The sequence below is a fragment of the Anopheles maculipalpis genome, chromosome 2RL (assembly GCF_943734695.1).
Source record: "Anopheles maculipalpis chromosome 2RL, idAnoMacuDA_375_x, whole genome shotgun sequence".
Lineage (NCBI taxonomy): Eukaryota > Metazoa > Arthropoda > Insecta > Diptera > Culicidae > Anopheles > Anopheles maculipalpis.
This window is the reverse complement of record NC_064871.1, coordinates 40,754,308-40,782,268: the sequence shown is the minus strand read 5'-3', so window position 1 is coordinate 40,782,268 and position 27,961 is coordinate 40,754,308. Positions and strand designations below refer to the sequence as shown.

Sequence of the window (27,961 nt, the reverse complement as noted above, 5' to 3'; positions counted from 1 at the left end):
CAGCAATTATTGTATTGAGCCTCACACGAGCCAAAAAACGACCATTCTTCTGCTGGTGTTTGTTTCCAATTGGACGGAGAAGCGGAATAATAATGTAGCTTTTTTATCATAAAAAAAGCTTAACTCATTTTCGTTCTACTTTTAAAACAAAAAAAATTCACCATAATCAATTTTTGTAAGGGAACGATCTGTCAAACGCTTCTTTGCATTTTTTGAAATTTTCCAGTCCAGTTTGTCAATGTGCACCACAACGGAATGACCTTCCGTCTGCCTGGGGTTTTTTTTTTTGGGGTGCGTGCATCATTTTTCACGAGACAACTTTTTGTGTGCTCTTGTTCTTGTCCTGTGTCGTTCACACAACTACCTTTATCCGGCTGTAAATCGCTATCAATCGCTACAGACCTCGTCCCGAACGGAAGCGACACTTACATCTCCCGCTAGTCATTGTGGTGGCTTAGAGCACTTAAGTGTATGTCACACAGAACCGTGATTTTAGCCTTTGCTGCTCATGTTGGGCGGTTGCCCATGCGGATGGGTGAGAAACAGGCTGATACATTCAGTAAGCAGTGTCCCGCGCAACAGGAACACCGCCGCGAAGTGTTTGTGTCGTCGGTGTGCATCCCGTCGCAAATAGCGCATCATCATCATCATCATTGTTGCTCTTTGCGTTGGCGCATTATCATCGCCAGAACTGGCCCTGTCGTCCTTGCCGTCTTCAGTGTGCTTTGGTAGTAGAACGACTGTCGGAAGCAAATCTCCCAGATCCCGGGAACTTCGATTCCCCGATGTTCCGACACAGTCCCGATATATCTTCCACAGTTTTTGGGTGGTAGAATAACGGGTGCGCGGGTTTTAACAAGCTTTGTATCGTGTGCCAAGTGCCGTGCAGTGAAAATGTCATCAACGTCTTGTAGAGTTTAACATCGTGTAGCTGAAAAAGCGAGATTGATGACATAAATCATTGCAGCAAACCTACCGCAGCTTCCCGTTTGAATTGATCCGTGTGGACTTATCTCCGCTCGGTCAGTTGTTTGATGTGATTACTTTGATTTTGATTAAATAAACGTGATTTGCAATCCACGTCGATAGTGAAGCACAAGCAACCCATGCCCAGAGTTTAGTGTTTGTGATTTTGTGTGAGTGTGTGCGTACACAAATGCTTCAAAGTGCGCTAGTAAAATAGCTTATAATCTGTGTCTGCTACGATTCTAATCGGTCCGTGTTGTCCCACTGCACGAAGAAAACAACCCGCCCTCCCGAGGAAGTAGGTCATCGACCGCATCCGGTAGCGAAAAAAAAAAATACAGCCAGGTAAAGACTTACAAAAAGGCAGCGCACACAGCTGCTGATCACGATTGTAACAGCTGTACAAAGGTACTTCTTCCCAGTGCGGCAAGGAAGCCCAGCTAGGATATAACCCTATCAGCAGCGGTGGTACTAACACGCGGGTACCCGGGTCGAGCAGGACACAAGCCAACAACTCTTCATATCGTTCATCTTCCCGTACAAACGCTACAAAGCTGGAGAATGCCGCTAGCCAATTCGATCGACCCATGGAGAGAGAAAGTCCCAATCAGTATCGTCGGTATCGAGGTACGTTGTTATGGCATTTTCGTCGCTGATCTCCTTGGTCACCGACGACTACTACTCGTCCTATAATTTATGTATTGTTTTTTCTCTTTTTTTTGGTGTATCGAGTCACCTTTTGCTGTTACAGACCGGAATCGGTCAGTGTTCCGCTGCTATCCTTGTCCCGTGATGTCCCTATGTTCCACAAAGAGTTAATTAAGGCTCCTTCTCCTTTCTTTTCCACGTATCAGTTTTTCTTTGTTGCTCTAGGTTCATTTTTTACATTACATGCTGTGTTGTTAACGATATTTGATTTGTTTTTAGGATTTTCCGTTCTTGACCGTTTTGCTTTGATTGTGTTTATTTTATGAAACTTTGTTCATTTTTTTCCAACGACCTTCATTGTTTTGCTACTTCGTATTCTATCGGATTGAGTTATACAACTATAATTAATCATGCGAGTGCTTGCCTATTTAGCTTCTTAGGCCTTTGTTTTGGCCACTTAAGAATGAGATACAAAATACAGTTTTTATGGTTGCTTTTAATCGGCTAGTGTTATCGACTGACTTTTCATGTTAACTGTTTTCTTTTTTCTACACAAGTCATACATAAACCATGGTTTTTGTTTTAATGTATGATCTTACATAGATGTAAAATCTTTGTGTGTGTGTTTTTTTTCAATGTGTCGTTAACATTGTCCTATTTTCTTCATTTACATTTACAAGTTTTGAGTCGTTACATTACATAATTTTTCTTGTGCAAAGATTGCCTATTTGTAGCAACCTATAACCCTACACAAAATGGGATACAGTATGCTTTTATCATGTATCGATTATCTATATCAAAAAATCGAACTGCTGATATCTATGCTGGTAGGCGTGTAATACGATAGTTCCGGTGAGGGTTTTTTTTTTTTCTGTTGGACCAGGGCATAGTAGCATATTTGTGTTAGTTGGAGCTTTTCTCATATCATCATTAGACCAAGGAGCTGAACCTAGAGCACGCTAATGGCAAGCTTAACTATTTTGGTCGTCATGGTGCTGACATACGCGCGATCCGCTAATTTAATTTGTCATCCAGCCAGCCAAAGCCTGCTCACATTCGTGTATGGTTATTCTTCAACACCGACACCATCCTTCTTAACTTGTTGAGTTACGTTAAGACACTGATGACACTGATGATGAAAGATGCTTAATTTCAAGCATTTCAAAGTAATTATTCAAGGTTCACAAAAGTTGCAATCGATCCACCTTTTCTTTCCGGTCAGTGTGCCAAGTTTTACGTGGCACTTAACATACGGAGTTTTTCCATTTTCACTTTCACGGTCAATACCTGCAATATGCCCTACGATTACAGGCGAAAGGCAAACCCCTTTACCCAACGGTGTCATGTAGTTTTTGCTTGGTCTTAGTCCATGGGCGAACCGTCGTAGTGGTTGCGTGTATCAATATTGATTTTATGGTTCCTCCCACAAGCTTACATTTGCTTGCCAATATGAAAAGGAACGAGGAAGGAGCGTTCCGGGGGTAGCATACGCACACATGGTTCGTTATTTTCATGGTTTTCTGAAACTTTGTGTTTTGCTCTTTTGTTCATGTGATCGAAATGATTAGAGATATGGCCACTTTATTAAAGTGCTTATTGTCATATTATTAGTAATATCTGAAAGAAGCTCTTTAGATCGAGACATCGGTATTATGTTTGTTAAATTATCTGTTTATTAGACAGCGCTGAAAGCTTGAAACTTGACGAAAGTTTTCTACACTAACGTTTGTATTGAGGATGCCAAACCGATATGCGATTTCCGTAAGCTCAAAGCTAGAAATAAGGGTTACAAATCGGTTGTTTTGAGGGTTTTTAGTTCATTTTTCAATTGAACTCAACGGGCTGCGGTTGCTTTATCGTTAACCACTTATCCTTCATCAGTTCCAAATTCGGGGACCCTTTGTGGTGGTAAACGATGAGGTTTATCATCATCGTTATCATCGTAATTAAAACTAGGAAAAGGATACAAAATATGAGTTGCATTTACCATGAACTTTGAAATCCTGAGTTGATTCGACATTCTGTTCTGGCCTTGCAGAGGAAAAAGAATTAGTCGTTATATTTAGTCAAGATTGAAATGAAATACACACGACAGAACCGTGGTACAAATCCCGTCTGGACCTTTCTCCCAAAGTGAGGACTGGCTAGACAGCTAAATGGTATCAACAAGTCCAGTAAGCGATTCGATGGCCTGCTCAACCTTAGAAAGTCCTTAAGCCAAGAAGAAGAAGAATAAGGAACGGAAAAGGTCGTGGCTGCAGTTGATGTTGTTAATTTTGTTACTTCAGTTCGAAATTATTACTTTGAGAGCTACTCGACAAATACGAAAGCTTGACGAACGTTTAAATTCTCTAACTCGAGACCGCAATGCCGATTTACTCAATTCCAACTAAAGGGTCATCCTTTAATGCAGAAGTGTGTATATTTCCGTTTCATTGTGGTTTATGATGGTTTTAATCAGATCGCAGAAAGCCTCCGTTGTCATGGAGCTTCACTATAATTTTCCGTGGAAAACTCTTCTTCTTCTTCTTGGCCTGCTAAGGATTGAGCACGTCGAGTCGACATGGCCGGGTCGCCAATTAGTTTCCAGGAAACTCGGTCTAGGGCTGCAGTCCTCCATCCACGGCTGCATCCGATCTCCGACGGGTTAGACTTCACTTGATCCAGCCAACGAGCTCGCTGTGCCCCCCACGCCTCGTGCCGAACGGGTCGCTGACGAGCACCTTCTTGGTGGAGCATGAGTCCAGCATCCTCACCACGTGCCCCACTCAATGTATCCTTCCGGCTTTGACTACCGACAGGATATTGCACACATCGCCAAAGATAGTCCTTAGTAGACACGATTCCCCTGAACAATGCGCCTTCGGATTTAGCTGCTTACGTTGTTGTCCGAAGTTACGATCGTACCAAGGTAGCAGAACTCCTCTACCACCTCGAAATCGTCGCCGTTAACTGATACTCTGCTTCCGAGTCGGGCTGTATCACGGTCAGAGTCTCCGCAGGTATTTTGTCTCTCTTCGCATTGATCCTCAATCCAATGCTATTGTCCTCGCGTTTCAGTCGAGTGTACGCATACCGAGACTGTTGCCCGTCCGATGATGTCGATGTCATCCGCGAAGCCAAGGAATTAGAGAGATCGGGTGAAAAACGTGCCCCGGATGTCGAAGCTCGCACTTCGAATGACACCCTCCAGAGCGATGTTGAATAGCAAACAGGAGAGTCCGTCTCCTTGCCTCAGACCCCGATGAGATTCGAACGATTCCGACAGCATGCTCGAAACTCTCACCTTGCTCTGCACTCCGTTCATAGTGGCCTTTAGCAGCCGTACCAGCTTCCCAGGGAATCCGTACTGCTGCATGGTGTTCCATAGTTCGGTTCGATCTACGGTATCGTAGGCCGCCTTGAAGTCAATGAACAGGTGATGCGTAGGGATCTGGCTCCTTACATTTTTATAGGATCTGCCGGTTGTCGATTTGCCTCCAACAAATCCAGCTTGGTAGCTTCCGACGAAATCTTTAGCAAGGGGCTCCAGTCTGCAGAAGAGTATTCGGGACAGGATCTTATGGGCACTATTCAGGACTGTGAGATCCCGGAAGTTAGCATTATCCACCCTGTCGCCCTTTTTGTACACCGGGTGTATGACACCCAGTTTCCATTCGTCCGGTAGTTCTTCCTGATCCCAAATCTTAACAATCAGCCGATGCATGATGGAGGAAATCCTCTCCGGACCCATCTTGAACAGTTCGGCCACCAGCCCATCGCTGCCAGGTGGTTTGTTACATTTCAGCTGTTTGATGGCACTGATGACTTCGTCCAGGGATGGTGGGGGTACCTCGTCATCGTCATGCTGGCTGTCGTAGTTCTGCTCTCCTCTGCTTCCTGCGCCTAGTTCGGTGCTTCTTGCTTCTGCTGCGTGAAGGTGTCTGTCGAAGTAGCGCTTCCATCTGTTGATTACCTCTCTCTCGTCCGACAAGATATGTCTTTCCTCGCTGTGGCACATAGCGATTATGGGAGTAAAATCGCCTCGTGCCGCATTCAACATCCTGTAGAACATGCGAGTTTTCCCCCGACTGGGATAACTGCTGTATCAGTTGCTTGTCCGACTCTTTGAAGCTGCGCTTCTTGTCCTGGAAGTGCCGGATCTGCTGCCTCCTCAGTCGTTTGTAGCGTTCCACGTTCTGCCGGGTCTCGCGCTGGAGCATGCACGTGGCAAACTCACCCAAGCCAAGGCTCTGCCCAAGCATTGGTACTTTTGTTCCTTTTCCAGTGCATGTGAAGCAACACGTCGTAAAATGTTCATCGGTGGTCTAAAATGTCAAAAAGCGATACGAGTGGAGCCTGTTTTCTTGTTTGCTAATATATCCTTTTTTCCGTTTCCATAGAAAATGTATGCCTAATTAATGAGTATCGCATGGAGGAAACCATCAATGACCGACCGTGGCACCTTTGCATGAAACTTATCATCTACCCTGTTCACGGGTGAATGATAAAGTTATGCTGCAGATTCGTAGAAGAGTTTCAAATTTTCAGTGATGCTTTGCAAAATTAGCATCGAACACATGCGGCGTTCTACACATATGTTAGGTGATGTTTTAACTTTTCTACAATTTATTTTAAGTGCTTATGGAATAAAATTACACCTTATTTTACGAGCGCGATACTGCGACCGTGGTGATAGCTGCACCACCCAGTCTTCACACCGATGGACCACCGGGAACTTTTTTCCGTAGCAAAGACAGATGCGTCTCTGTTGTATAAATAATTATTTTAAATCATTATATGGCCGTTTTGAACTTGGAAATCGCGAAGCCAAGAAAAAAACTTCTTCTTCTTCTTAGCGAGGATATATCCCGGTTCGGTACAGAAGTCCTGCTTCCTGGGCCGTCTAGGAAGACTATTTCGCGATTTTAGAACACGATCCTTTTAAAGCTCTGTGACCTCTGGCTACTTACTGCCATATGCCCCGCAAAAAAACCCTGTGTCCTAACTGCCTTGACTTGATGTTGCCTGTAGCTGGAGAGTTCGTCCTGTTTTACGGGCAGATGGTCCGAACCATTTGAAGATCGGCGCCTCGATCGATAGATCGACACTGGAGAAAAAATAGAAAGTCTAGACTAATTGGAGTTATACTGCGCCCTTCCATCAGTATGGTCTGACTGTCAAAGGCAGCAAAAACTGAACTGGGAAAGCAGAGAGAAAAATATCAATCCGTCTGTGGGCGCGTCGTCGATCTTTCAAACTGATCTCAGCAGCGATTAAGAGAAGTTTTCATTCCAAACAGGCACGGTTTGGGTCTGGAGAAAATAAAAATACACAAATCTGGACCATGACCTACGCTGTTTTGATGTTCCCCAACACCACGGGCATGCGAAATAGCGCCACTCGGTTACGGAATTGTAAAAATCAATCAAAATTAACTCTTTGATATTTCCGTCCCGTCTGTCGATTTCAGTCAGCGAATGTTTTCCACCGGTTTCGGATCGACTAAAACAATCGCACACACACGCGCATGGTCGTTTCACAGTCCTCCGTTTGTGGACCGGTGCCTGTGGATCATGAGGTGATCCGTCAGGATTGAAGCTCTACTTAGGTATCCTGCAAGGCGATTGGAATGGAATGGAAATAAAAAATGAACACTCTCCACTATCTTGGGTAGGCATTTTTCTCTTTTGCCACTCGGCCAGCCACACCCGTCCTTACAGGCTCAGTCGTCCGATAATTCGCTTATGAAACGATCCAAGAGTTGACGAGTACCAGCAAACCAGCAAAGGATAAAAGGGGGAAACAGGATGATGACGATGATGTGGAAACTGTGTGTCTGCTGCTGCTGCTCCTCGTTCGCTTACATGGTGTGGATAGTAGGAGTTATTGCTTACATTATATTGCTTTTCGGGAAAAGAAAGTCACGTACGGGATGGACAGCGGCTGTGGAACTGTCTGGCTGCGTTTCCATTTCCATTTGTTCGTTTCGTTTCATCGTGACGTAAATTAGTTTATCTGTTGAGTTGATTAGAATACTTTGACACACGCGAGTGCGTCATGGTGAAATTTGTACCGACAACAAGAGTAAAGTGTGTGTGTGTTGTGTGCTCGTTTGCGGCTGTTACAAGTATAACAAGTATATAGAATTAGTTTCATTCGTTTGTAATTTGTTTTAACAATGTATAGAATTGGAACAAAAAATTTCAATAGATTGTGCTATAATAAAATTAGCAGGTAAAGCAGAATTTTCACCACTTATCTGCCGACTTTCCCCTGTATGTAGTTGTGTGCGGTTTGATTCAAATTGAATTTTATTTATCAACCTTAAACGATCGTTTGTTCCTTTTGTGCTTTTGATCTGCAATGGAGGCGCGTAATTGTAGCGCATTAGTAGCAATTAAATGCCCTTCATTCATTCGGCCCGGGCTACATACAGCTTGCCAACCAGTTTCTGGATCGATTTGTACCGCGGAGAACCAAAGTACCATCACCGCTTCGTCTTCCCGCCGACAGAAGGGATAATTCAAATGGTCGTGAAGTACCCGGTGACCCGTGGAGTAAGTTCTGTTAATGAAAACCGACAGTCTTATTGTAATTTGGGTGGTGTACGTCGTTAACAACGCAGAAGTGTGATCTTCTTGAGCAGGGCGAAAGTTGAGATATTCTTTGCTACACTTATTTCGCTAAAGTTTCCACAAGTGGGGAAAGGGCCGGCAAATTAATTGGGTTGGGAAGTTCTTCCTTCCATGCTGTCTGCCCGATCCAGACACCCTCCGCGCCTGAACTGTCAAACAGATCGTGTGTGGCTGGGCCCTCCCGGAGTGAGCCGTTAGTTGTTTCCTAGTTGTTTGTTATTGAGTCAAGCTTTTCGCCGCCCTTCCAACACACGAACATTATGGGGGTCTTAGCAATTGAAAGTGCTCTGTGGCGGATGCTGGTTGGATGTGCAGCATTTACCGCCTGGAAAGAGAAACCGAGTGTTGCTTTCCACTGGTGGTGGGTTAGATTGTTATTAGCTGCCTGTGCGAGGGGTTTAGTATGGTGTGTAACTTGCTACTATTTGCACTTTACACTTGAACTAAGGGAGAGAGAGAGAGAGAGAGCGAGATAAAGCAGCGTCTAGTAGCAGTAAGAGGTGAAGGTGCTTAAGAAATCTCATATGTCATCGTTTTCGTCGCAAACGGCCATATGATCTGTCGCTTACGATGAAGATATTAAGTTACCTTACTCGTAAAGCTTATATGACTACACACACGTAAAAGATTAAACAACAGGAGACACCTTCTGTGATATAAAGTACACATCGGATTAGAATTTTCCATCTCTTAGGGCATGCCCTTAAACCAGGAGGTTAACTGCCCTTGTCTGCTCTTGTATCTTGTCTTTAATCTAAGGCTAGTGATAACTATCACATGATGTGTTCAAGTTTGCTCTACTCTCAGGACAGAACAGGCGCTGTTTGATTGTGATATCCGGTACATAAGCAGACAGCACTCGTAGTTCATGTCTAATCACTTAACTACTCTCATGGGATGGTGAGGAATAAGACACATTGTTGGCGCTGAGTGCCATGTTTAACCTTATGAGATAAACATATACTGCTGTGACCGGAAAATAAAGTAACTTTGCGTTTTTTTCTTAAATGGTTTGTTTATTAAGCCAAATGAAGATCAATACCTTCAACGTAATCCTCTTCCGACGCATTGCAGCTCTTCCACCTCTTCTCCGCGAACGCTGATGCTGGGATGTCATTTAGTTCCACCGTCGCTGCGGCTTCTATCTCCTCGATAGTGTCAAAACGGTGCCCTCGAAGCGGCCGTTTTAGCTTGTTGAACAACCAGAAGTCGGCTGAAGCCAAATCTGGCGAATGCGGCGTTTGAGGAACAATATGGGTGCCAGTTGTTGTGAAAAACTCCCCCAAATGATGGCTGTATGGGAGGGCTCATTATCGTCGTGCAAAAACCAGCTCGTGTTTTTCCACAAATCCGACCGCTTTCGCCGGATGGAGGTTCGCAATCGCCGCATTACGCTTAGATAGTACTCCTTGTTTACCGTTAGGCCCTTCGGAAGAAGTTCCTTGTGAACAACCCCACGGTAATCAAAGAATACCGTCAGCATTACCTTGATTTTCGACCGGCTTTGACGCTGGACTTCTTGGGCTCGGGCTTGTTTGGGGAACGGTACTTGCTGGACTGGTCCGTTGTTTCCGGGTCGTATGCGTAAATCCACGTTTCGTCGCCAGTTATAATCGATTTCAGCTTTCCAGCGTAGTCTGCCAGCATCGTTTTGCAGACTTCGACGGTCGAGGTGGATGCTCCCTCCGGACGTTCCTCGTCTTCGACCTTCTCACGGCCATTCTTGAAATCACTGTACCATTTGTAAACATTTTTCTTCGACATAGATTCTTCCCCAAAGGCTTGCGCAAACAAAATTTGATACATGCGCACTGCTCCACAAACTTGTACATGGTCAATATGGACAAAAACACTTGGCGCTGCTTCGAAAACAAATTGTCACTCCTAGCCGGGTTGACTGTTGTGACTTGAAATGTGACAGAACTGTCAAAATTATACATATTGACAACCGAAAAATAAAAACTACAATGTCACCATCCAATGTCACCTTACTTTTCGCACGCAGTAGTATATCTTTAAACTCCTACAAGCTAACTTGCGAGGGCTAGTGAATCTGGTGAAGAATAAGGCTTCGGATTTGAGTACGATAAAATAATGATAAAATAATTTAAATGATTAAGAAACGTGACCGAGGTTTAGTGGTAACATGCTAATTGCTAATCAAATCGTAATGGTAAGCATAAATCCATCGTAACAGGTTTGCAGGTTGAGTATAAAAGCAAATTTGTAAAGCCATACGCTTCTTGAAGACGTATTTTACTCTACGCAAGAAATTTAAATAACAAATAGCTTGGTAGATGCAGCTCGCGTATCAAACAGAAACTTGGAAGAAGCTGACCTGATGGATGGGTTTTTTCATCATGAAACCGGTGTCAAATCAGGTTTGGCCCGCTAAGAACTTTTGGACGAAGGTTAGCCAGTTTGCGCAAAGTTAATCTGTTTGGTTAATGTCCGATAGTGTCATGTAGCGGTTTAGCTTAATGGCGACAATGCCCAAAAGGGGTAGACGTGTAGTAAAAGATTCTTCGACCCCATTGGTATTAATTGCATTTAAAAACCAGCATTTGAGGTAATAAAAATCCTTAGGCAAGCTCCGGTACGAATGATGTTTACCCACACATCAATCGACCCGACCGCAAGTGGATTGGAGTGATGAGAACCTCACATCGGTGTTGGGGGATGTATCCTGAAAAGCTTCATACCTTTGTAGGGATATTTAATGTACCCAAACAGCAAAAGTAATAATAAATGGATTTATATGCAATGACGTGCAAGTGACATGCTGCTCGTCACAAAAAAAGGATATTGGTGCCATCCTTTCGTTGTGCTGTCCCTTCGGATTGACGTTTGCCGCTCTTCATACTAGGGGAGTGTCTTTTTTTGTTGGATGTGCTTTGTGGGTATGAATATTAAATAGGAATGGCACACGCGAATCCGTGGTGTGTTCCGTTCCTTGACGATCGCCCAAGGTTAGTCCCAAGGCTTGGTGTACTTAGACAGAGAGTGAGGGAATGTTTGTGTGCTGTTTGGCACCACAAAGATGTCACAGTTGGTCGTAACCAGACCTTGCAACAGAGCATTCATCAGATTCATGAGTGTCCTGTGTGTTTTTAGTTGTGCGTGTGATGGCGTGCGTTACTTTTGGGACCAAAATAAATTACGGTTCATTAAACTGTGTTTTTTTTGTTGTTGTTGTTGCATTAATTAACCACTTCGTTAGCGGTAATGGACGAGATCCTGCGGATCAGTAGCTCAAATCCTAGTCAAAAATAGTTTTTTTATTTGGAAGTTGAAGTGGCCACCAATCCCATGATTTGATGCCACTTAAGCGTAGTTTCGCTCAGGGAAAATTTAAAATGCGTCCTGTGATTGGAACGAGGCGTAGAAATAATCGCAGTTTATCATGCTATCAGTTAGGGATAGGGGACGGTCTGCTGGTAAAACATCAGTTGTACGACCAAAAGGATCAAATAGCAATAATCTCATGGGAAAACAAAAACTGTATGACTTCATGGCTTCTGGAATGAAATTATTTGGCAAAAAGCATGAAATCGTCGTACAAAATCATAGAAATCTGTATTGTATTCAACAATAATCTTATGTATAGCAGAGCCCCCAGTGGTGCTGTATGGAATTTTTTGCCACCTATGAATAAGTATTGGAACACTCTTCATTCTTATGGAAAGGTTTTGGCACGATTGTGCTTCTTTCAGTTATTATTAACGATGGAGCTGCAACGTAGACGATTAATTGGGCAAACCCGCTTAGAAAATTCAACTCGGCCCGGGAGAAAAATAGGAAAATTCTACTTCTACTTTTGAATATGTTTTGAAACGGGTTCGGAAACGTCAAAGTGTGGCTAGAAAGAAATCGTCTTTCAGGAACAGTGGATTATCAACCAAGCTGGAAGGTGTTGAGAGCGACCAGGCTATCCTTGGACTTTCGGATGGAGATATTGCACCGTCAGAAGAATCGGATTGAGTGCAGACTATCGCTCTTTTCGTGCCTCAAAGCAACCAAACCGAACTCTGAAGCATAATGGCATCGCCAAACCGCCATGCTCCAAAAATTATACGACCAAGTTCTAACGAGGTACGCGGGTTGCGTTCTTATGGATGATAACATAGATTTGAGGCAGGATTGTGCCCAAAAAATTTATGTTGCCACAGCACGGGGCGATGTTCCCAACATCGCTTCATAAGTTCGTTTTTGATGACAAATTTGCCCGCAAACTCATGGTATTGCAAGCCATCTGCAGCTGTGGGGGCACAAAACAAGGGTTTTTAAAACAAATCTATCTATGAACTCGACAGTTTATGAAAATCATTGTCTGGAAATGTGTGTTTTGCTTTTTAAAAAAGCTCATTTAAGCCCAATTAAGCTCTGGCTAGATTTGCCAACTGCCACGCTTATTATTGGAAAAAGAGCTACTGAGTTGAATAAACCAGTTGTGCGGCAGCTTATGTGAGGCTTATTATTACCAAAAGAGAGTTGCTTTGTTTCATCTGTTACTTACTTACTTATCAGGCGCTATAACCGCTTTGCGGTCTTGGCCTGTTGCAGCAGAATCCGGAACCGCTCACGGTCTCGCGCCGTCGTCCGCCAATCCCCGTTATCCCGGCCTTGATGGCGGATGATTTCACGCCACCCTCCCAACGTGTGGACGGCCTAAAAGGACTTTCTGAGCTGGGTCGTCCAGTGCCATACGTTTAACATGGACAGCTCATCGAAGCCTGGCGAGCCTAATTCGCTGCACGGCGGTGAGTTCGTCATTAAGTTCGTACAATTCGTGATTGTACCGGCTCCTCAATTGTCCTTCAATTCAACTGTACATAAACGAATATATTTTTCTTGAATTTTATGATAAAAGAACAATAACACAAAAGGTTTTTTCTGTCTGCAGCTTTCGTCAAATTTAGCATATTAATGTGCTACGATCGTTAGGTCGACAACCCAATCTCTCACTATTTTCGGGCATTTTTATTTTGATTTTCTTTTGCATGATTACTTGTCCTTTTGTATTGAAACGTGTCAGCAAGTTTCGTGGAAAATGCCACAGACCATTGACCATCATGTTGCCCCACTTGTGTTAGCTGGTTCGACAGATAAATTAAATAATGTTATGCCACCTGCTGTCTATTTTTGGTGAAGCGTTCTTCGCTGTCTGTTTGCAATTTGAGCCTCAAATACTTACGCAACTGTACGCCCAAACAAATATTACCGGCTGGCCGAATAGATAGATGTGCCGTTAATGGTCTGACGGCTTATCCCACCACCCATTCATGGAGTGTATAAGAGTGTAACATCCGGATCAGGCTATCAATCCAATCTTGCAGCAAATGCTTCCTGAAGATTTTTCGTGTCTTTTTTTTTTCTTCCTTAGATCACCGAGAGGATGTAGATTCGTTGCGTAAACGGTTTTTTTTTGTTCGCCAGCGGTGTAACGTATACCGTTTTTCTTTTATGTACAAAAATATAAGCGTGCCATAAGATTCTTCCGCTTTTGTACGGTGCAACCATCAGCTAGGGCGCATCGCTTCAATGTCTAGACTAAATAAAAGCAATCTCTTCTTAAACAACAGTAGACGGTCTTTGAGGTGCTGAATAAATATTAATTCAGTTGCATTAAAGATGATGATGTGGGGTTAACTGGAACATTTGCTATGGGAAGGTACTCATGCTCGGTGTTGAATGACATGTGTCGTGCTGTTTATAATTCATTTTTACTTATTTCAATATCTTCAAACAAGTTTTGTTTTAAAACAATTTTAATATTGAACATCTAATAATCTGAAATGGCTTAAAATCATGTAGCGTCTTACGCATGACAATTTTTTTAAATTAGTTTTTTGTTTCACATAGTTGGAAATTTCATTATAAAAATAAGATAAAAAAAGATAACAATTTTTTAAATATTGTTTTTTTTTGTGATGTAAATTCACAGTTCATAAAAATAAAAATAAAATACCACACAAATGTTTTCTTCCGTTGTACGATCGTTACTTATTTTATTCGCACATTCTTTAGCTTTGCTGGACGTTGAAGAACTACGTACGAAATCACCCATGAACCTTCATTCTTTTTGATTAATTTTCATTTATTTATGCATTTCTCAAACATCTTCGTTTCGTTTTCTTTTTTCACTGACTTTTTGTGGCTTTTCTGTTAATATGTCCTCTAACATGTTACGTTCTCTCGCTCCATCCATCATCCATACAGTTTTGAAGCCCGTGTTTACCTGTTCTTCCATCTATCGTTCACTACTTTCTGTTTTGTGTCGTTTTTTTTTTCTCTTCTTACAGCGCACGGAGTGTCTAACTCGATTTCAGGGCTCCGGATAGTTTCTGTACGTAAATTCAGGATGAAGATAATGTTGTGACACTGCCGGTGCTATTCTTTCCGATTCTTTGTTAGCATTTGAAACCATGTGTCTCCATTTACCTTTCTTAAATAATAAATCTTTTTACTTTATTGCCGTTTCGTTTATACTTTTTTTGCGAGAAATTCTACAGTTATTCGAATAAGAAGTAGATAAATGGAAAAAACAGCTTCTAATTGAGAGCAAGTTTCAACAATACGGCGAGACCGTTTTTTATGAATAAACAAAAAAGAAAATCTCGCAAAATTGGTTTTGATGTCTGGTAATTGTCTTCCTGTTGGCCAAATTGATGCTAAATGGAATGTTCAATGAATGGATTATTATTTTTTAGAATGAATTTTACTCTTCTTTCTTTCGATGTCACACCCATTATTGTTAATGGTTTTTGTTATCTTTTATTTTCCTCTTTTCTTGCATTTACATATTCATACACAACCATTCTACGATGTGCATTTGAAAATATCTTTTCATTTTGCTTGCATGGAATGTTGCTTAAAATGTACGTTTAGAATGTATTATTTTATTATGCAGAATAGTTGATGTTCGTCTATTGATTTGGTAGATTTTAAGCTCTCTGTGAAGATCATCATTGTCGAATTTCCATTTCTCTTGCACGGTTTGACATATTTTGATTTATATTATCATAATGAATTCCTATTAATGCCCATAATTAACGTGTTTCTTTAAAATCGGTGTCTTTCCCAGTATAATAGAGACATGGTTGTTTGATTTAATGTTTTTAAACCTATTTCTAGCAAAGTGCATGATCATATATTTCGTCCAAAGCTCTATATCGTAACCAAATGCAATATAATCAATATTTTCTACTCGATGCAATAGACGTAAGTAAATAATATTTATCTACTGACACAATAAAACCCCTCTGTGTTTGCACCATCGCTTGCAGTGCTATCGTAACAAGCGTGCTAAAATTGTAGATGTATGCTTAATGCAGTAAGAAGTAAAATTTATAATTAAATGTAACGAAATCACAAAGAATAATCAACGTTAAAATGAACGAAGATGGCAAATGCCGTTGTGCTTCGTGTTCTGTATTTATTACAAATCGTTATGCAATGTAGATAAGAAAGCAAGGCGTGTCTTTTGGCACCCTCAGCTACGAAACAATTATCTTTATGTATCTGATAAAGCTAATCCTCTAATCGATAAAACCATTCCTGTGCTGTGCGTCATGATATACGAACGGCTCGCTTTGCTTGCAAGTTCGTTCATAAAATGTTGTTTGTTTTGTCGAATTGGTAAAGCCGTAAAAGCAGTAAATTAATCGAATTGCAAGTAAATCATCAAACGACAAATGCCATCGACGAGTGATCATCCACCCCAAGCGGTGGAAAATTATCGACAGCTAATTGGCAGCAAACATTTTCCACATTCTCTACGTTTCTACGCTGGCAGGCAGGGCTTCATTCCATCCATGTGTAATTGAAAGCCCTTGGGAGTGTGTAATCACCATCCTTCGTTGGTGGAACTGTTTCTTTGCAGCACGACAAAGGGCGGAGTGGTTGTGGAATGCAATGTGTTGCAGTACGCTGCATAACGGGGGTTTAGAGCGAAGGTTCTTCGCCCAGCCATCATCATGATTTGTAGTTGCATTTTTCCAGTCGACCTACATTTGCCTTTGGCTCGGATGGGACACGCAGACAAGGTGCAGCCGGGAAGCTTTCTGCCTGCATTTTCAGCCTTGAAACTCTCCGGGACAGACTTATCGACGGTTCGATGGATGATAAAATGCATGTTAAATAAGTATTTTGAAAGAGATATTCTTAGCAAAATCGTTGACATATGTTTCAACACGAATACACTTTACGAATACAATTAGCAGAAGTTGTCAAAATCGACTTCAATCACAACATTATCTCGAACGCATCGTATGTTTGGGGATTGATCAGTGCAAGTATTAGATTTCTCCATCAACTCAATGCTATTGTCTTCGTGTCGAACGTTTCACGCTGAATCTAACGGCGTGTCGTTAGAGAACCCCGAACCACGACGGTTATTATACGGTCGTGAAGTGTCAATACAACAGCAGCAGATTAATCATGTTGAACACAGAAGAGTGTTGCTGGTCGATCGATAATCGGAAACAGCCAAGCCACTTGCACTTGCCACTTCGTCTCTGGTTGCATAGGGACAATACGGCGGAAATGGTTGCTCCATTTCGTAAAGAGCAGTATGTAGGCCGGCTGCGTGACGTTAATTAGCGTCAATGTATTTTGTTTCATTACACCCTTGTTGCGTTTGAAGCACGATGATGGCACTAACTGAAGACATCGATGGAGTGTTGTTGATTGGACTGGTTGGTTAGGCGTATTCATCGTTGTGCTGCTTGTGTTCAACACTTTCTTCAGTTTGTGTGAATTAAATAATAAAAAAAAAACGATAAAAAAACCATTACCCAAGCCTACAAATGATCGTAGAATTTTTGGGAACCGTTTCGTAGTATTTGGGAACAATTCCATGGGTCAGGTAGGAAGCAACTCACGAACAATCAGAAATGGCAAAGTAATACAACCGCAGAAGTTTTATTTCCCCAGGTGCAATGTTAGCTTTTCCCATGTTTATGTTTAATGTGGAGGTGAATTTATTTATTTTTCACTTTATTTATTCTATTTGTAGGTTAAAAAACTTTCTTGTGGAAACAATGACTTTAAAATAGGATTTTTTCAGTATTTGTACTTTTTTATCTTATTTTATTTATAAATAATTATGATGGTCTCACTCACTCACTCATGTTAGTTTGCTCTTTTAAAGAGCACGTCGTCGTGACATGGCCCGGTCAACAATAGATGTCCAGGAAACTAGATCCCTGGCTGCAGCTTCCCATCCATGTAGGAACCCAATCTCCGACAGGTCCTTCACCTGATCCAGCCAACAAACTCGCTGTGCTCCCCGACGCCTCGTACCGAACTGGGGGTCGCTAACGAATACCTTCTTGGCGGGGCATGAGTCCGGCATCCTCATAACATGCCCCAGCCATCGTATCCTACCGGTCTTTGTTACCGTCAGGATGTCCGGTTCTCCACACTCCATGCTCGAACACACCGCCAAAGATGGTCCGGAGGATGCGACACTCAAACACGCCAAGAGTGTTTACATCCTCCGCTCGGAAGGTCCAAGACTCGTCGCCATATAGCGGACGTTACCGGGCGAATCAGTGTGCGATATATCTCTTCTGGATCTCAGCAGACGAAGAAGGGTCGTAGCAGGCTCGATTCCCCTGGATAATGTGACTCCGTAATTCGCTGCTGACATCGTTATCCGAAGTTACGACAGTCCCACGATAGCAGAACTCCTCTACTACCTCGAGGTTGTCGCCGTCGACTAACACGTTGCTTCCCACCCGGGCTCTATCACGATCAGAGCCTCCGGCAAGCAGGTATTTTGTCTTCGTCGCATTGATCATCAAATCCAATTCTTGCTGCTTCACGTTTCAGTCCGGTGTACGCCTTCGCTGTCATCTTGCCAACGTTATCAATGTCATCCGCGCAGCTAAGAAATTGAAGAGACCGATAGAGATATGACACCTTCCAAGGCTATATTGAACAGTAGACAGGAGTGTCCGTCCTCTTGCCTCAGACCCCTGAGAGATTCGAACGATTCCGACAGCATGATCGATACGTAGGCCTCCTTGATATCGATAAACAGGTGGTGCTTAGGGATCTGGCGCTCTTGGCAGTTCTGGAGGATCTGCTGAAGAGTGAAGATTTGGTCGGTGGTGGATTTGCCTAAAACAAACCCTGCTTGGCAGCTGCCGACGAAATCTGCACCAAGGGGGGGGGGGGGGGGGGGGGGGGGGGGCAAGTCTGCAGAACAAAATCTGGGAAAGGATCTTATAGACGGCATTAAGGACTGAAATGGCACGATAGTTCCCAGATTCTCGTGATCAGCTTGTGCATTTTGACGGTAAGCCTCTTCGGCCACATCTTCAAGAGTTCGGCCGCCAGTCCATCACTACCAGCAGTTTTGTTGCTATTAAGCTGCTTGATGGCGCTGGCAATTATGATGATACAATGCCGTATTCTTAATGTTACTTCTTATCACAATTTTCGACTTGTATTCTTCGACAGAAATTTGAATCTCCCTAATCTCTGGATATACATTTCACGAGTTGTACTAACTGCGGTTAAAAAACGTTAGTCTCTCAATAGGTACAATTTTTGTTACGAATTTAATGACACTCGTCTGGTTGAAGCGTCGCTATTTATTTTTTGTTTGTTTTTTGAGTACAAAACTAATTCATACAAAGGTAGCGTTCGGAAAAGAGCAACCCATTTTCCCTGAAGCATTCGGAAGCGGAACGCTTCATCTTCGGGGAAGACTGTCAGCCCGCGGCTGTCTCATAAACCACACCCAGCAGCAGCATTGGCGCTTATGTCGGGTCACGGTGGAAGGAAGAATCGACATTTTGCAAACCGTTATTATCCGTACGGGTTGGGGTTTTAAGTGGAAAAGTAACTATTCTTTAGAATCGGATGTAGCACACCGATACAGCTGAACGGGATGGTCGGGATGAACCTGCTGATGCTTATACCAGTGCTTATCGCTGCAAACACACACACACGAAGCTGCTATAAAGCGGAGCAGAAGTCCTCCTCGTCTTCGGATTTGTTGTTTGTGTGTATGTGGTGGGATGGAAAATTTTATTTCACATAATTTCTGGAAGTCGTCGCGCTTACACGGTGTTTTGCTTGCCAGAGACGGTTGGTCCAATTTTTTGTTGCAAATTAAATTTCACCGAAAAAGCGTAGAAACTTTCCATCGGCCGTTGTAACGCGCTGGTTTCAGTAGGTTCATGTGCGGACAGAGCATGTTGTTTGATGTGTTGAAATTTGTTTGGTGCACGAAATGAATTATGCCGATGTCGAGTTTTGCATGCATACATTCGTTGCCGATAGGATAGGAAGGTCAGAAATGTTTAGAAGAGAAGTTTGCAATGTAATAGAATTTAGCAACGTGCTTTTCTCGGACCTGCGCGGACCGAAAGCGAACGAAGACGAAGGACTGTTAATTTCATACATGAACGCTTGTTTGCAACTCGTTTCTTTATCAGCAAATATTTGATGGACCGTGAACGGCCCGCCAGGAATCGTTTGGCAGATAAAAAGGTCTTCGGAAAAGGTGGGAAAGAACACAGAAGCGTGGCGTTGCGGTTATGGCATTTAAACAATAGTAAAGCAGTAGGTGTCCTCGCTATAGGTTGATTGCATTTCAAGCGTAACAAGGACTTTTGGTATCATTTGCAATATTTTTTTATTGGAAAAAGCTGTCGAATGTTCCTTTTGCACACTAAAACATAAAAATTTATAAAATGGATTGGAAAATGATAGAAATGCATCACTTGAAGAAGCAGTAAATCTTTCCATTTTATCTCGTGTCTTCCCGAATGCACAGCAACTTAATGCTCAGGACACTGTTTGCTTTTGGCCGGAAGAGAAAAAAAAAGAGAGCAGTATTGAACCATTTTCTTAGCAACAATATTCAAAGTTGACGTTTTTCCTGGAATGGAAATTAATATGAAAAATAAATTTTACAACAAAAAAAAATGGAAACCGCCATTCTGTCCGATGAATGTGAAATCTTTCCGTTTGCTACAGCACATTGTTGCTACCGATTCCTGTACCGCGATACCGTGACAATGTGGCAATAGTTGCGTACACAAGCTTGTTGAGGGTTGCTTGCCCCCTGCCTACGGTCATATTTCATCGACGGAGCGCGTACGGGAAAAAGGAGCAAAAATAGCAAAGTCGTTCATCTGGATAAATTTTCGAACGTCGAGGAGGGGAAATAATTAGATTTTTTACCGTTGTTGCCGTCCGAAATGAATCGGTGAAACTTGAATACTCTCCCAGCTAACAGCCTGCATCGTTCTTACCTTTAGCAGCAGCACAAAACTTGCAAGGAAATGTTATATGTAGGACTAATGGGATTTTTGCGTCGATGCTTTTAAAGTTCGCCGTACTGGTGCATTATTTGTGTGCGAGATTTGTGTTAATAATTTCTGGTTTAGAGTTTCTTCACACTATCTGTAGAATAGTTTCGGAACAATTTGAAGCATTAGAGAGTTGTTTAAAAAAACTACCATCCCTATGCTACGAAAACAATTTTAGTGTGAAATTGTTCACGCTTTTGACACGTGCCATTCGATTGAAATTAATTTAAAATTCCATTTCCGAAGGAGTGCCGCTCTAGGCTAGAGAAAGCTGTGTGCCCCGCTGCTAAAGACACAATTTCGATGGCTGTGAAACGATAACAATAAATAATACCAAATACCCATAAGGTTTTGATGTGGATGACGCAGCAGCAAGGCAAGAAAGTAATTGTTTGGTTTGCTTTACTTGTTGGGCAAGTTGACACTACGGTGCGGCGACGATCCTACTTAGCTTAAATTGAATCAGAAGATTTGTTAAGCGTTGATCCTTGCCGTATCGAATGTGAGCATTGTGTGTCTGTACGTCTGTTGCGGCACATTTAATTTTCAATGGGATTAATGTTGCTGAAATTGATTTAGTGTGCCCCGAAGCAAGGTTTAATTCTAATCGAAAACTAATTGAAGTGGAATGCGATACTGAAGAAGAAGAGATGCTTTAAATTCCGTTTGTATTGTAGATAATGCTTTAATGTTCTGAAATGGCTTTGAAAGCTTTCAATAAATGGCGTTTCAAAGACTGTATTTTTCTTCATCTATTTGATATTTATTGCAGAATTTTCTGACATTTGCAAGCATTTACAATTGAATGTTTTTGCATTTCAGTAAACGATCCATCGATTAACATACTTTCTATTATGATTCTCTGGTAAATGAATAAATGGAACTTTGCATATATGCTGAAGGAAAACCAGAGGACAAAAACGTGACAACCGTGACAGGTAAAGCATGCGAAGTTCATTGGCTTGATTGTTATATCGAAACAGGGTGCCCTTTCATGGCGAACCTTGGGTGGCAAATGAACCTCTCCGATCATTATCAACGTTCTTGGGTGGCATCGCAGGCTTTATGCACCATAAAACGAGGCGCTTCGGTCTGCCAAACGGCAGTAAGCATTTTCTTGATGTCCATTTCTGCTGTCGATTCTTAAATGTGCCCTTCACCTTCTGGGGGAAGGAACGAACAAAGGGTTCGTTTCTTTAGTGCATTCCTTTGGAAAAGTAAATATTGCGACACATGGCACACCATCCCCCTGCGCTATGGTTCGGCTGTAGTGTCCAACCTACACCGTGCTGCCTGGTGAATAATAATATGTTATGCTTCTGTTTCACTCGTTTGCGAATTGTGTTTGTGATTGAGCAGAGCATACATAGCGGCACTGCTTTTGAGCGTATCCTCTGTGCTATGATACCGTACGAGATCAATCGAACTTTTGTAACTCATACCCCTACTGCAGGAGCAGGGCAGAACAAGATGGGATTTTTCTTGAAAATTCTCTTACCCAAATAGAAGCGTTGTTGGGCAAAGATTTATTTTTGATGTTTTACAATTTCCTTTTGGGTCTAAAAAAATGTAAAACCGTACACGTTTTATTCATTTCTCGGCGCAACACATTGTTCTGTTTGAAGGTCTTAAATTAAATTTCAACCATATTCGGTTTGTGTTTGCATAGAAAGCGAAAGAAAATAAGGATTCTATAGTGAAATGTTTCGTTCAGCAATTTTTTTTGTGTTTTTTGTTTCTGTTCGAGTGCGACGATATTTTCATACGATCGAGGGAAAAGCGTAGGGTTTTCCCTCCTTTATTCGTAGACAAAGTGGGAAGAGTATTTCCGTAGCTTTGTTTTGGTATGGTTCGGGATTTGATTTCATGTTCGTTTGCTTGTTGCGTGTCTCTTATCTGCAATATTGTTTGATATACAACTGAAATTTAAATGTGCTAAAAATTTGTATTCTGAGTGTCCATTTCGTTCGAAACATTATATGCTTCGGTAGCAAAATCTTCTGCATTTTCTGCTAGCAAAGTTATAGAATTTATGTTTTTTTTTTCGATACGATAAATAACCACAAAACGGCAGAATAAAAAGAAGTAAGAAGATACCTTGCAAACCATCCTCCATCGGGAAAATGATCTAAAAATCCTTTTTGCTCGATTTATGTGCGAGCGGGTGAAGCTTACGTTTGCTTTATTTTCTTCTTTATTTTTTTTTTGTTGAGTAATACGATTTGTGGTTGATTTTTACGCCTGCTGTCAGTTTGCTCGCTTCTAATCGGATTTGCTGTTAGCTTTTTTCATGCCACTGATTCGGTTAAGTAAATGCGGAAAACTGTAAAACTCACGAATGTGTGTGTGTGTGTATGTGTGCGCGTGGAAAAGGGTTCATCATCGCACAAAGACTAGGTAACATAAATTGAGCGTACTTTTGAATTGATTTAGTCAATAATTCGTATGTGTGGGTTGGTTGGTTTTAAATGAACAATGAAATGAAAAGCGCAAACAGCCAAGCGTAGGAAGAATCAACCGTTTCGTTACAGCTAAAGCGATTTATTATGAAAGAGAAAAGGGAAATCTACGAAATCAGAGTATCAAATCGGTTCTTTTCGGCTCAACGCCAAAAGGATAAACACCTGTTGCTGCTGTTGATGTGCTGAATGAACCGTGGCAAGGTGTGGCTCTCGTGTGAAGCGTACACTGTTGATTCTGTGCTGATGGTGATGCTTCGGTGATTATTAAATTACGCCAAATTATCTATGTTTGTCCTGTATGGTTGAGGGTCTGCTTGTCTGTGATGATATTGATGTGTTGACAAGCAATGTTTTGGATACAAATTTATGTATTTTATTAAAGTTTCTTGTTTTTGTACTAACTAGAGAAACTATTGGAGAAATATTTCAAGCCTTGAATGAGATGAAAATATGTTTGTGATTAAAGTAATCGAACATAACTCTGGACAAACAAACAACCTTAACATTTGCCGTTCGTTCGGATCGTTTCCGATATTCTGTGTCAATGTATTTCTGCTCCAGAAAAACAAATCATTTTAGGCGAAAGTAGGTCATCAAGCAAACCAAACCTGTCCCATCCTACGATGACTAAAATTAGGCATATTATTACAGTTTCAAAGGAATGAGCAGCATTAATATTTGGTGTACTGCAGACTCCGCACACTGCTCGTGAGTTGCCGTGAGGCCTGTTACATCATTCAATGGAGACGCCCAGTGCTTCATGATGCTGTGCCACGTGGTATGATTCTAGATGAAGGAGGGAGGGCGCGTGGTGGGGCGTATGGTAAAGGAGAAGGAATAAAAACACGCCTGTACATTCCATCGGCGAGGTGGAAGCTGTGGAACGTACGCTGCTGGGTAAGGATGCTGTCCTTACCATAGTTAAACATCATAGAACATGCGTTAAAGCACGGCAAAGACGGGCATCGGCTTGGTTGGATTGGTACGAAGAAAAAGCTTTCAATGTACCTTATTGGGTTGACTTTCTGACCTTATTCAGCTTGTTGTAACGGAAGGTATCATGTTTGATGCTTTGATGTTGGCTGGTTGTTGGTTTGTGCCAAATGTTGTTTGGCACAAACCGACCATATCTGATAATTCTTCGCAAAGGATCAGATTTTTCTTCTAAAGATGCCTGTCCACAGTGACAGTGACGATGATTTAATTACATATTTTTAATGTTTAACTGTAAATAATCGAAAGAGGAATTACTGTGCGAAATAAAGAATTATATTATCAACATCAGTAAATGCGCATGCAACCCAATGTATTATTAAAGAACAGAGAACTTTGTCTTTAATTCTTACGTGATTTAATATATTTTCTAAGCCGTGTAGTTTTGGGCATTTTAGTTTTATTTTTGCATCATTATCTCTGCACCCTATAAGAGGTCATGCGTCACTTGCGTGTCATTTGTTTGTAGTCTCCACTTGGTTCATTTTTTACTCTCTTTTTCTCTCTATTTCACTGTCTCTTTGTTGTACCATGGAATTAGTCCAACGAACCGGAATGCTTCTCCTGCGTCTGGCTGGCTACATTGGTCCGCTTACTAATGTGTGTTCTATCTATGTTTTGCAGTCTTCGTCTCAGGACAATGTAGAGATGGTTATCGACGATAGCTATGATCCACAGCAGCAGCACGCAACGCACGACCATCGCCATGCGCAGCATCCGGAACAGCAGCCACACCATCCGATGGTCCAGGCACATCCACATCAATATCATTCCCATCATCACCATTCTCAGTACAATCGGCCGCAACAGCATCCTCCGATTGCCGGCACTGGGATGGTTACCTATCTTCCGCCGCATCCAGCAGGCGATCAGCCAGAACCGATGCTGGATGGAGTCGTGGCAGACAGCAACTACCGCTATCAACGCCGGGACTCACCCGAAGCGGGGCTGGTGGTTGGGGCCGAAGAGGGAATGGACCTGGATATGACGGGTGGTGTCGGTGACATATCGCAATTAAGAGGCGATGCCACGTACGCCGGCACAGGAGGAAATGGTGCCAACGGGGGCGACGAGCACGAGATAGACATCAGAGACATTATACGGGAGGGGCACGAAAAAGCCGATCCGTCACAGTTCGAGCTACTGAAGGTACTTGGAGAAGGATCGTTCGGCAAGGTTTTCCTGGTGCGGAAGATTGTCGGCATCGATGCTGGCACACTGTACGCCATGAAGGTAAGTAGTTGGTACAACTGATAATAATAATAATCAAATAATTTAACTAATTCTTTTTCGTTTGTACTACTTCCACTGTAGGTATTAAAGAAGGCAACGCTGAAGGTGAAGGATCGCGTGAGAAGTACGAACGAACGAAACATCCTGGCCGACGTTGGGCATGCATTTATCGTTAAGCTACACTATGCCTTCCAGACGCCTGGCAAGTTGTACCTTATATTGGACTTCTTACGCGGCGGTGACTTATTTACGCGCCTGAGCAAAGAGGTTATGTTTACCGAGGAGGATGTCAAGTTTTACTTGGCCGAACTAGCGCTGGCACTGAACCACTTGCACAGCATCGGCATCATTTATCGTGATCTGAAGCCGGAAAACATCCTTCTCGATCAGGTTTGTTTCAGGGCACATTTATGGATGAATTGCTTTGGTTTTAATGTGCTTCTATCTATCGTTTTTGCTGCAGGATGGTCATATAGCTTTAACGGATTTTGGACTATCGAAACAACCGCTGGATGGTTCGAAAACGTATAGCTTCTGTGGCACGGTGGAGTACATGGCACCGGAAGTTGTCAACCGCAAAGGACACACATTTGCCGCGGATTGGTGGTCGTTCGGCGTGCTGATGGTAATATCACAAATAGAGAATTGCTTGTGAATTTCAACAAACCCCAGTTAATATTTTGCTTCTTCCTTTGAACAGTTTGAGATGCTGACGGGGAATCTCCCATTTCATGGCAGCAACCGTAACGACACGATGAACCAAATCCTCAAAACCAAGCTAGGTATGCCAGAAAACTTGAGTCCGGAAGCACAAAGTTTGCTGCGCGCCCTGTTCAAACGTAACCCACAGAACCGGCTGGGAGCGGGCCCGAACGGCATCGACGACATCAAGCGGCACGAGTTCTTTGCCAACGTTGACTGGGATGCGTTTGAGCGGAAAGAAGTGCGGCCACCGTTCATACCGGCCGTGTCGCGAGACGATGCTTTCTACTTCGATCCCGAGTATACGAACAAATCGCCAAAGTATGTTTTCTAGGCTCTGATGTTTGAACCCCCAATGTGTGGTATATTAAATGTGACTTACTTTATCCGCAGAGACTCACCGGGAGGGCCTGTCAGTGCGAGCGCATACGAAATCTTCCGTGGTTTCAGCTTCATTGCACCGGGACTGTTGGATGATCAGCCAAACTTTGCCAACGGTAGCAACATGGTAATGCAGCAGCAGCCCGCCTCGCGGTCACCATTTTCAAACGAAATTCCCGGCGTCAAACCTATTGCGTTCGGTGATGAGTATAGTTTGATGCAAGAGCTAGGTCGTGGCACGTTCTCTATCTGCCGGATGTGTGAACATCGTACAACAAAGAAACACTACGCAGTGAAGGTATTTTAAAGCTAATAAGGGGTTTATAGTCGTTCGAATTGCACTAACAAAACGGTTCTATTTCTTTAATGGTAGATAATTGACAAATCCTATCACGATTGCCGAGAGGAGGTGGAAATTCTGCTGCGGTACGGCAACCATCCGAACATCGTCACGTTGTACGGTGTGCACGAAGATACAAGCTATGTGTACCTGGTGATGGAACTGTTGAAGGGTGGCGAACTGTTGGATCGTATTCTAGCGATAAATTTTATGCCAGAACAGGAAGCCAGTGCCGTGCTGCGAACGGTCGTATCGGCCGTCGCGTACCTGCACGAGCACGGTGTCGTCCATCGGGATCTGAAGCCATCGAATTTGCTGTACGCGTCCTGCAATCATACGCCCGAATCGTTGAAGCTGTGTGATCTTGGTTTCGCCAAACAGCTCCGGGCGGATAATGGTCTATTGATGACCCCGTGCTATACGGCCAACTTTGTTGCCCCAGAAGTGTTGAAGAAGCAGGGCTACGATCTGGCCTGCGATATCTGGTCACTGGGCGTGCTGCTGTACATTATGCTTGATGGTAAAACGCCGTTTGCCAGCACACCGAACGATTCACCGGACATGATACTGGCACGTATCGGCTCGGGAAAGGTGGATTTAGAAACTGGCGTAAGTAACTACAATAAGCACCCTGTGTTATCAATCGTTCCTGCATCGTAAAAATATTTGGTGGTATGCGTTTTTTTTTTTTTAGAAATGGCCAACGATATCGGATGAAGTGAAGGATCTGTTACGGCAGATGCTACACATCGTACCATCCCGGCGTCCAACGGCAGCTCAAATCTTACGGCATCCGTGGTTATCACGCACCGGGCCACGTCTGATGTACAGTACGGTTGGCACCCAACACGCAACCAGTGAACGGCCAATGATTGTGGAAACCCAAGAAATAAAACCGACAAACGTAAATACGGAAGCCATAAAGGGTGCGGTACATGCAACGTTCCGTGCGATATCCTCCCCGCAGGCAGCGAATCTGGGCCCGGTCGGCATGTCCGATCTGGCGCGTAGAAGAATGGATAAGATGAATCATTCATAATAAGGGGTTTCAATGTACGTGCGTACGCTATGTGGAGCTTCTGGATGGTCACTTTGTTATCTAATTGTTCATTTAAAGTTTTGTTATGTTTTGTTTCTCTTTTGTTAAATCCTAAGTGCTTAAGCTTAACGAAAAAGGTGACGAGTTTTTAAATATTTTTGTTTACTATGTACATCAAACCAGTGCCAGTAACATTTGTGCCAGAGGAATAATGCTGCTAGCACGTTCCTGCTCTAGCTGTGCTTGCAAGA

General features: G+C 42.7%; 2 protein-coding genes across 2 annotated transcripts in view; both read left to right on the top strand.

The window, feature by feature from the left end:
- LOC126557698 (organic cation transporter protein) overlaps positions 1–27,961 on the top strand; it is a 262,735-nt gene that overhangs the window by 217,844 nt on the left and 16,930 nt on the right. The gene's annotated exons all lie outside the window — the stretch shown is intronic.
- LOC126557033 (ribosomal protein S6 kinase 2 beta-like) lies at positions 1,487–27,714 on the top strand. The gene is made up of 8 exons (XM_050212673.1): positions 1,487–1,593; positions 24,640–25,248; positions 25,330–25,638; positions 25,712–25,873; positions 25,949–26,271; positions 26,344–26,629; positions 26,705–27,280; positions 27,366–27,714. The coding sequence occupies exons 1-8, from the start codon at positions 1,528–1,530 to the stop codon at positions 27,708–27,710; spliced, it is 2,676 nt and encodes an 891-aa protein (XP_050068630.1). The 5' UTR covers positions 1,487–1,527; the 3' UTR covers positions 27,711–27,714.

Coding starts and splice junctions, on each gene's coding strand:
- LOC126557033 (XM_050212673.1), top strand. CDS start 1,528: ATGCCGCTAGCCAATTCGATCGACCCATGGAGAGAGAAAGTCCCAATC. Junction 1,594..24,639: donor TCAGTATCGTCGGTATCGAG/GTACGTTGTTAT, acceptor TATGTTTTGCAG/TCTTCGTCTCAGGACAATGT. Junction 26,630..26,704: donor AGAAACACTACGCAGTGAAG/GTATTTTAAAGC, acceptor CTTTAATGGTAG/ATAATTGACAAATCCTATCA.